The following is a 9,673-nucleotide window of genomic DNA, read 5'->3' on the forward strand; positions in this document are numbered from 1 at the left end:
AGCCCTGAACATCTCAGAGCCCTTTGCTGTCTCTGTCCCCCTCCGGGTGTCTGCTGTCATCAGCACCAACAGCACCCCCTGCCGCGTACCTGCCAAGGAGAAGCTTTCCCTCTCCAGCCTAGAGGAGCTGTCTTCACTAGTGGCTGAGAGCACGAGCCCCTCTGCCCTGGAAGCGGGGATGCACACGAGGACAGAGCAAGCACCGGAGCGGAAGGAGAAACAGCCAGGGCCCACTCTGCCAGCGGAAGCATCTAGAGGTAAAAGTATGTTAAGGAGGAGGATGCAGAGCCTCTGTCGGGCTACTGGAGGTGCCCTGCAGCTCGGTGGCATGGAGGTTGCACCAGCCTGCTCTTGTGGCAGGAAAGAGATGAAGCTGTAGCAGGCTGGGTGTTGACAGTAGCAGGTCAGGTTGGTGCTTGTTGCAGTAATGAGACTGGGGAGGTGGGTGGCCTCCCAGCAATGTCCTGGTGTGCCTGGAGGGAGCTCTTTAGCTTTGTTAGTTGGCATTGGGTTGAAACAGATGGCTTTGTCTCAGGGCACACGTTTTCAGTCACAAATAGTTACATCATTCATTTGTGTTTCTGATCCAGGCTCTCACCCTGAGGAGCTGGTGGCAGCCAGGAAACCTGAGTCCTTAGAAACTCCACAGCTACCAGCAGAAAATCAGGAGACGTTATGTGGGCAAAGCAGCTGCACAAGCAGCACCAGCAGCCCCCAGCAGGCCTCAGAGCAGAGTCCCACCTTGGAACAAACGCCAGCCTCAGAGGTTCATATGGGGCTGCTCACTGCAGACAAGGCAGAGCAAGGACAGCTCAAGACGAAGGATGTCTCCTCAGAAGGCAGCTGTGGCCAGCAGGAGATTGAGACGGCTAAGACAGAAGAAGGGTCGCGCTTAAGAGCTGTGGTAAGGAAGAAGGCATGAAAAAAAAAGATGGGGGACAATGTCATGGTAGTGACTGGGAGGTTGTTTGAAGTTTCATTGTGTGTCCACAGTCACGAAAACTCCGTCTATGACCTAGGCTAAGCAGGGTCAAGAATTGACCATGTACTGATTTAACTTCTGTCACCATGTCACCATGTGGTGATTTACCTTTACACAACTACCTACTGTCCCCTTTTGGTCTTCTTTTCCTGTAACTATACAATTGCAGTCAGTACAATCTGTCTGCTCTAAGACTCTCCAGATGTGAGGCTGTCCGGATGTCTGAGCATTTTGACCTACTGTCTCTGAATTCCCCTTCTATTTTTGCTGTCCCATTTGTCCTGGACAGCCTGAACAGTCCTTTTTTCTTCCATTCTCTACACACCGTTTTTTTTTAATTATTATTTTTGCCTCCCCTGTATCTCTAGCAGAGCTTTTTCACCAAGTTTCTTACAGCGATACTCATCTCTGGACAGCTATTTAAAGATCTGTTGGCATAGCTCCTTGAATAGATTATTCATTCCAGTTCGTGTGCAATTTGGGAATGCAGATCCCCTGGCAAGGCCAAGCGAGCCTGAATGGGAAGAGCTGAGAAACAGGCTGAGACATTCCAGCTACTCATTCACCTCACTCTTTCAGTACATCTGTCCAGGCCTCATTTTGGCTGCACCTCGGATCTTCTGCTCCATAAACCCACTTGTTTATAGACGTATTTCCTTCCTTGAACTGGTAGCAGTATGCGTGTCTGTGTTTCTGTACCCATGAGTGTGCTCATCCAGGAGCCTGTCTATTCTAAGAGGGCTGTTTGAGGAAAATGGAGGGGTATTTACTGGTAAGTTGTGAGCTGCCAGGTCATGGCATTTCTTCTGTTTTTCAGACTGAGGAGGACCCTGCAAATGCCCATCTAGAACCGCTGTGGCCAGAGATACAGCAGGAACTGAAAATTATCGAACCTGAAGAGGAGCTCTTGCTCTTGCCAGCAGCTGTCTCCAAGACAGCCCTAATTTCTGAATCTTCTTCTTCAGTACAATCAGATAGTTCTTCTTCTGGCCCAGGGCAGAGTCCAACACTGTCTGAGCAGAAATCTGCAAGCAGAACACCACAGATAACAACTCAGGTGCCTTTATTTAGTGCCACCGGCATGGAACGACAAGACAGCCTCCACAACTGCCAGTCTGATGTGGTTGCACAGCAGAGCTGTGCTTCAGCCCTACCCAAACTGGGTACTCTTCCGACTGGCACAGCTGCTCCAAAGAACCACCACCCAGTGGTGGACAGCAGGAGTGAATGTCTCACTCCTCCCCTGGACTGGAAGCTTCATAGTCAATCAGAATTTAATGAGGTTGCCCCAAGTGATGAATTTTCTTGTTCCAAAGGAGCATGTACAGAGTCAGGGAGAGAAAAAGATAGCACTTGCCAGCTGCAGAGGGAAAAGGATGGTCTTACCAGAGTCCAAACTCAGAGGGAGAAGCCTGAGATAACGACTGCTGATGAAAGGGACACTTTCTCCTCCAAGGCGCTGAGTGGAGCTGGAATCCAGGAGCTGAAGGAGGGCAATGCTGTTAGCAGAACCCATGATGCTGGTGACCAGGATGACGAGGATACCTGGACAGATAATGTGCAGAGCTTAGAACTTGTGGAGCCATGGGAGGATCACCAGTGGGTTACAAGCCCACTCCATTCCCCCACCTTTAAGGACCTTCAGGAGAAGATGATACAGGAGTTTCAGCCACAGAGCCAGAGAGCAGAGACAGGCCTTTCTCTTAGACCACGATTCAGTCGCAGCCTCTCCCTGGACAGTAAAGACACAGTGATGAGTCTGTGGACTATCCCATTCTCTTTCATAGATGCCACTGACCAGCAGCAACCATGCAGTGACATTCTGCCAGTGACTTGTGAGCTTCCCAAAACACAACCCATCTCCCCCTCTAGTTTGGGCAAAACTAAGCAAGGTGAGAATGGCACAAGTCCTCCAGAAGAACCTTTGAAACCTGAGGAGCTGAGGTACCCCCTCAGCAGGGAGGAAGCACCAGCTGAGAAAGAAGGACCCTCCGGAATCCCTCTTTCAGAGCCAGAGGAAAAGAAAGTGGATGTGAGCAAAGAAAACCCTTGGAGCTCAAAGCTTGAGCTGTCTTTACCGTACCAAAATAGCCCAGGCAGTTCTTCACAGGTGAAGAACACAAAGGAGGAGTTATCCATATCTCAGGACACTGCCCTGGAAGGAGAGACTGTTACCAAAGCATTGTGCTCTGCCACTGAGTCACAGCTGAGTAATAAAGGTGAAGAAACACCTCGCAAAGTGAAGACTAGGCCATCATCCCTCAACTTGGATTCGCTCCTTCCAGCCCCAGATTTCTTCACATTTGAGAGCCTGTCCATGCCCTCTGCCCCTGGGAACCTCTTGTGCGGGCAGAAGGAAGTAAAAAGCAGTGATTCTGTCCCATCCCTGCCAACTACCTGCCCTGCTGCCAGTAAAGGCATTCCCTGGGGGTCTCGTTTCAATGCCCACGTGGATTTAGACTTGGATTACCTGGCAGTGGCCCACGCCACCACTGGCCGTCGTAACTCTGCCCCTGTCAGCGTGTCGGCGGTCAGGACCTCCTTCATGATTAAGATGTGCCAGGCTAGAGCAGTGCCCGTGATACCGCCCAAGATTCAGTACACTCAGATCCCCCAGCCCCTGCAAGCTCAGAACACTGCTCTGCCAGCTGAGAAGAAGGAATCAGAAGCCAAGCAGGCCATTACGCAGACTCAACGGGTGGCATGGAGCCACCTGGAGGCCCCCAAGAGCCCACTGACAGAGAAGAAAGCCAAAGCAGAGAAAGAAAACAGTGACCCAGCTCAAAAGGACTCAGCCTGTCCTTGGCACAGCAGCCTTGGCTTTCCGCTGGAACCATCTCAGTCCAGCCATCACCCTGCACCGGATGCCCCTGTTCTGCGCCGAAAGCGCACCTCTGAGGGGGAGACAGCTGGAGATAACCCGCAGTCCTCAAAGATGGAGAGGCCATCGGGGTTCTCCAAGCCTTCCTACAGGTCTAGGCCCGGGAGGCCCCAGAGTCTGATTCTCTTCAGTCCCCCTTTCCCCATTATGGACCATCCCTCCTCTTCAGCAGACTCCAGGGTGTTGTTATCACCCATAAGGAGCCCCACTCACACCACCTCTTCAAGCCCCATTTGTGGCGATCTGTCTGAGACTTCGCGGACAACGCCTGAGGGGGTGACGCTGCGAAACAAAATGACCATCCCCAAGAATGGCCAGAGACTGGAGACCTCTACTAGCTGCTTTTACCAGCCTCAGAGGCGCTCTGTGATTCTGGATGGACGAAGTGGGAGGCAGATCGAGTAGCAACTGCTTCTCTTATTCCTTTTCCGTGGTGGATGGGATGGGAGTGTCCAAGACCAACTCTGTTGCCATTTTGCTGTTCTTATAACTATTTTGTGCAAGATGGACCCGAATCCTTTACGGTTTCCTGCAAAGCATTTTGCTACAGAGGGTCATAGTCTTTTTGTCTTGCTTTTCCTTCCCTTTCTCACCCCTGCCTAGTCCCTCACTGTCTGCTTTTTTTTGTAAGCCAGTCCCAGGGAACTTGCATTTCCTCATACTTATTGTCTAACAAGCCCTGTGAAAGTCTCATCCTCCCTATGGAAAAAAGGAAAAATAAATCTCGGTATAATTAGAAAATAGGGCTGGGAGGAAACACTGTTCCAAAGCACTGCAGCCCAGGGTGCAGGGGCACATCTGTTGAGAAGGTAAGTCCAGATGTTTGGGACCTTCTTCCATTGTTTCCCAGCCACCAGTGAAGGACCACGCCTATCCATTTCTGTTGTCTGATTTAGACAGTGTAGATGAACAGTGCAAGGAGACTGGGGATAGCTGAAGAGAAAGGTGAAGCTGGCATGAGCAAGTCATACAGTGTGTGAGACACCCAAGGATGTTCCAGTGGCAAACATACAACCTGAAGGCACTGCCTCCAGCTCTGTCCTTGCATCAAAGATGTGCTCTTTCCAGCATGTGCAAGGAACGAAAGTAGCTGGACAGGAAATGCCTAGTTGTTCTTTTAATCTTCCAAGTCCTGCTCATGAGTTTTGTTGTGCTCAGCCACATCTGCCGTGGGCAGACAACATCCGTGTGGCTGGGGAATGAGTGTGTAGCTGACTGTCCAGCGGTAGAGACTTCTCAGGCTGGTATCAATGAAAGCAAAGATATGGTCATAACAAAGGCCAGTATCAACTATTTTCATCATTGCTTAAAGCCAGATGACACCTCTGCAACTATCTCCAGCTGTGCTCCACACTGCCAACAGCAGAGAAAAGCAAGAGGATCTTCTGATCTGCATGGCCTTGGGCTATTGCCCTCTTGCACCCTGACTGACATATCTTTGACCCTTGGTCTTTCATTGCCACTGTGTGGCATGTCCCCAGGTGCTTCTTCCTCCTTTAAACTTCCTCTCCTTGTGATTTTACACTGTTTCTTTGACAGCATGGCTGGTTGTCACCTCCCCGGCCCTCAGTGCTTTCACATTGATTAAGAGTATGGTAAAGAGGATTGTTTGTGGGACTGCAGAACAGATCATGAACAATATCCTGAGAGGGGGATCTGAAGTGAATTAAACTCTCTCCTGAAGGGCCGTTATTGTTACAGGCAAATACACGTTCTTATAAGCAACAGCTGCCACGGGCATAGAATTAAAGCTTCCTTTATAAAGCCTCTAACTCTGCATTAACCACGGACTCATCTATTGCCTGGTATGTGACTGTGGGCGATTGCAAAGTCAGGTACAGCCTGTGTTGTCTCTGCAATTTAAATGTCACTAGTGACTATGGAGGAGATGGGAACACAGGTGCTGCTGCCAGCACTGAGATTATCCCTGAAATGGTGCTTGCAGGGGCCATCGTTCATGGAGATGTCTGAGTCTGTAGGCCCTCGGGTGTGTATTAGGGGCTACAGTTTAAGCAGTAACTGAGCATCTGGTCGGAGGTGCTGTAGCCACCACAATGAGTGTTAGTCAGAATTTCCCAATGGATGTATGTTTAGGGCTTTTTTTCTGAAGTACTGGCATTTTCAAATTGTTAGCAAACTCAACCCATGAGCTCTTGGTCTGTACTGAATGTGTCACTTAATTAGTGTCATTGTGGCTGGAGGGCCCAGAGTCTGTACAGTGCTTCCTCTGCACTCTTTGATTGCTAAAGGGGTGAGATGCCAGAGTACTTTTGAGAAGTTCTGGGCCCACAAATGCAAGGAATATATCTTCAGCAGAATTTTCTCCTGCCATATCCAAAGGGAGTGTGAAAAAACAAGAGGGCTTTTCCTTGTCACCAGTTGCAGTCTTTGATCCTCCCCATTGTACTCCTCACTTGTGCGTAACACAATATAAGAGGGAACAGAGCGGAGAACTAAGTCCGTGCTGTCAGTTTTATTGAGGGAGAACATTAAACCAGACGAGAGCTTGGAGTTCTTGTTTGGGTCCATGTTGTCTCACAGATGTCAGCTTATGCTTTACCTGAGCAAGCCATGGACGGCAGGTCTGGAATATGCAGCTACATGACAATTGTATTATCCTCCTCCCAGACCATAAGATGCCTGTGCAGCCTCCCATTAAAACTAGGGGATTTCCAGTCCTCCATGCTCCTCATAGTTAGCACAGCTCTTTGCTGCATTTACATGGCACCCAAATGGCTTTTTTACTGCCTCATGGGAAAGCTTTTAACCATCACGGCTGGGTTAATGGCAAATGACTTGGAAAGGTGCGATATGAGGTATTGTGATAAGGCTTTAGAGAAAGTAAAAGTTGTGGAAGTGATGCCCAGGTTTTTTTGGCATCAACAAAATAGTTTACTTTGGGCAGGGATTTATATTCTCTCAGTTCCTAGAAGCTTTGACTGCCAAGGCATCTGGAACAGAGCCAGCAAAGCTCATGAAGTAATGTATCAAAAGAAAAAGAAAATGTGATGAAACCTTGGCACCTTAAATTCATTCTCCCCCCCCCGGCCTTGTTCTCATATAAGCTGATCTATGAACAAGAAGAGATCTGGCAATTTGTATACAATACACTGTCTCAACTCTTAACAGTGTTCCAGTAAGTAATAGTGCTTTTGGCATAAGTGGTGAAACTCCTGCAAGAGAAAATTATTAGAAATCTTTACTTAATATTAAAGGTCAGCCTCAACTAAAATCTGTATCCAGACGATACTTTTTAAGGGTGTTTCAGAACTTGAACTCAGATCCAGGTCCTGGATTTTAATTACGCAGAGATTCTGTAATGAGAGCTCTATTTTGTAGCTTGATCCCATCTCTACCCACAATTGCATCTCCAGCCTTCAGCTGATGTATCAAATTTCCAAGAGCCTTAGCCAAGTGGGCTTAATGCAGGCACGTCACTATAGCTCTGTGGTCAAAAGTGGGCTTCTATCAAGAGAGATGAGAGAAAGCCCCGGATCCTGCAGAGCTGGGAGTACTTGTTTAGTTGCAAGGTGCACCATTGCACAGGTGTCACCATTCCCAAATCCAGACCCAGACTTCTGCAGAGTTTCTAATGCTTGATGATGGATCCATGTTGACACTGATAGTTGCAGTCAGCTTCAAGGAGCAGGGCTTGATAGTTGGATAGATCCAGAAGACAGAAGCCATCTCAGCCACTCTCAGAGTGGTGCTGACCGTGTGGTTGGAGCTTCCTGAGATCCAACATTACTAAGCCATTCCTGAGGTCAGCTTCAGGGTCAGACCCAATGTCATCTTTGCTTCAGAGCCCTTAGGTTGTCCTCTGCCACCCTGCAGTAGCAGATTGAACCTGAGACTGGAAGCTCTTCCAAAGTTCAGGGTTTTGCAGTGGTACCTGGTGGGTACCAAACTCCTGCCCTCCAGCACAACCCTGCAACACTAGAGACTTTAAGAAAGGATTTTGGGGTTTTTGCCTGGTTTTGGGTTTGTTTGGTCTTTCCTGTGAAGCATTATGGAGAGGGATAGATCAGATTTATGGGAGATGGGTCTGGCCCAGAATTTGAAGATTTGTGTAAGGGAGAGCCAGGTCGGTTGTTCTTGGCACTATGGAAAGGACCTTCCTAAGTAAACTGTCACATCATTTGCAGCTCTGCAAGGATCATTTCAGGGACCCTGCAGTACATTCGAGTCCCTTGAGACTGTGAAGAGTGTCAAGGCCACTCCCTAATTTTGCAGATGGCCCCAGTCTCAGTCATGATACTGTATCACCAGCACGTGTTGCTTGTGCACTTTTACCAATGGGAGACAAGTGACTAAATTTCACCTATTCTTCCCATGTGGTCAGGGGGTTTGTGTAGCTTCTGTTAAGTGTAGCTCAGAGTGAAATGGTTGGGCTGGCAAAGATGGGAATCCCCTGACGGAAAGGAGGAACACAGATAATGTTAGCTCAGGTAGGAGCTGCCTTATTGGCGTGAGGGTAAACAGAAATGAGGATTGTATTTTACCTTATAAACCACATTCCTCTGGGCTGTCCATCCCATGCTATCACTTCAGAAAGACTGAAGCACTTCTTTTTTTCACCTTTAGAGCTTCAGAGGAACTTAGGTCTGCATTAGAGAGCATCCATAAAGCCCTGCAACATTTTCCCTCATCCAGAGTCCAAATGGTGCAATCAAAGTCTTTTTCCTTTCTTTATGAATTCTGAAATGCTTGTAGTGGTGAATATTGTGTTAAATTTATATATATATATATATAAAAGAACATTCTATATAAATATATTAAAAAGAAAATGTAATTAAAACGAAGGAATTGCCTAAATAGAATCCTGCACACCTGTGAAACTTGGGTTGATGCATGGAACTGTTTTCTGCTGCAACTTTTGTAGCACTGAGGGTGTGAGATCAACTGGCTTTTTGCCCACAGAGGAGAAGCTAATTAGTTCTGGCGAATCTGTGGTGGGCAGAAGGCCTGAATCTGCCTTCCTGGGCCGGATCATGTCCTGGGAGAGGAGGGATGAGATCAGGGGAGACCAGAGTGCAAGAACTGATTTAGCTTTCCACCACAAGCTTCTCCCCAGTCCTTGAAAATGCAAACAATCTACTGGAGCATATGTTAGCTTTCAGGCATGCCCAGGTTTTGCAGTTGTCCCTTTTGCCTCTCTCCATCTCTAGAAAAAAAGAAAATCTCTTGGGATGGGTGTAGCTGGTCCCAATTTGGTTTAGCTTTTGCTTGCTCCTAATCAATGTAAAGGTTTGGTGATAACTAATTCTGCTCCAAGCAAGGAATGGAAAGCTTGCCACTGAGTTAAACTGGAGATGGAGCAGGACTTTAACAGCCCTGGAAAGGAAGGATGGCAGGAGGCAAGTGCTTCCTGAGGGCTCCATGCAGCGGCCCAGACCTTAGATCTTGTTCTTGCAGGCAGTGGTCCCCTTTGAAATACTATTTGCTGCCAGGTCAAGGGAAGGGCTGGAAGTCAGACACTGTGAAAAGGACTGTCCGCATCCCACTGGCCCTGGTTTGTGATTATTTCTCCTGCTAGCTCTGATGGATTGTATTTTTTTAAGCTTTGTTCTCTATGTGGACTTGCTTGCCTTTGTGCCTTATTGCTTTAAAAAAAGAAAGAAAAACAACAGCCACAAAAAAAAAGACGTTTTGCCAGGTCTCAGCCATGAGATTAAACTGGAGTTTTTATAAAAACAGACCTGTGCCCTCGTGATGTTTTGAAACATTTTCTTTTTCCTGGATTTGGTTTATGAATGTGGTGCAAATGCATTTGTCTTCCTCTGACATGGAGTTTGAGCCCTTCTTCTGTT

At 47.9% G+C, this 9,673-nt stretch overlaps 1 protein-coding gene across 1 annotated transcript in view; it reads left to right on the forward strand.

Moving 5' to 3' along the window:
* ARHGAP31 (Rho GTPase activating protein 31) overlaps positions 1 to 9,482 on the forward strand; it is a 62,625-nt gene extending 53,143 nt beyond the window's left edge. Inside the window, exons 11-13 of the mRNA XM_009330435.1 lie at positions 3 to 257; positions 591 to 904; positions 1,800 to 9,482. Coding sequence (XP_009328710.1) covers positions 3 to 257; positions 591 to 904; positions 1,800 to 4,268 — 3,038 coding nt within the window. The 3' untranslated portion in view covers positions 4,269 to 9,482. The remainder of the gene's footprint in view (positions 1 to 2; positions 258 to 590; positions 905 to 1,799) is intronic.
* Positions 9,483 to 9,673: the final 191 nt, after the last annotated feature.

The sequence above is a fragment of the Pygoscelis adeliae genome, unplaced genomic scaffold (genome assembly GCF_000699105.1).
Source record: "Pygoscelis adeliae isolate BGI_AS28 unplaced genomic scaffold, ASM69910v1 Scaffold120, whole genome shotgun sequence".
Lineage (NCBI taxonomy): Eukaryota > Metazoa > Chordata > Aves > Sphenisciformes > Spheniscidae > Pygoscelis > Pygoscelis adeliae.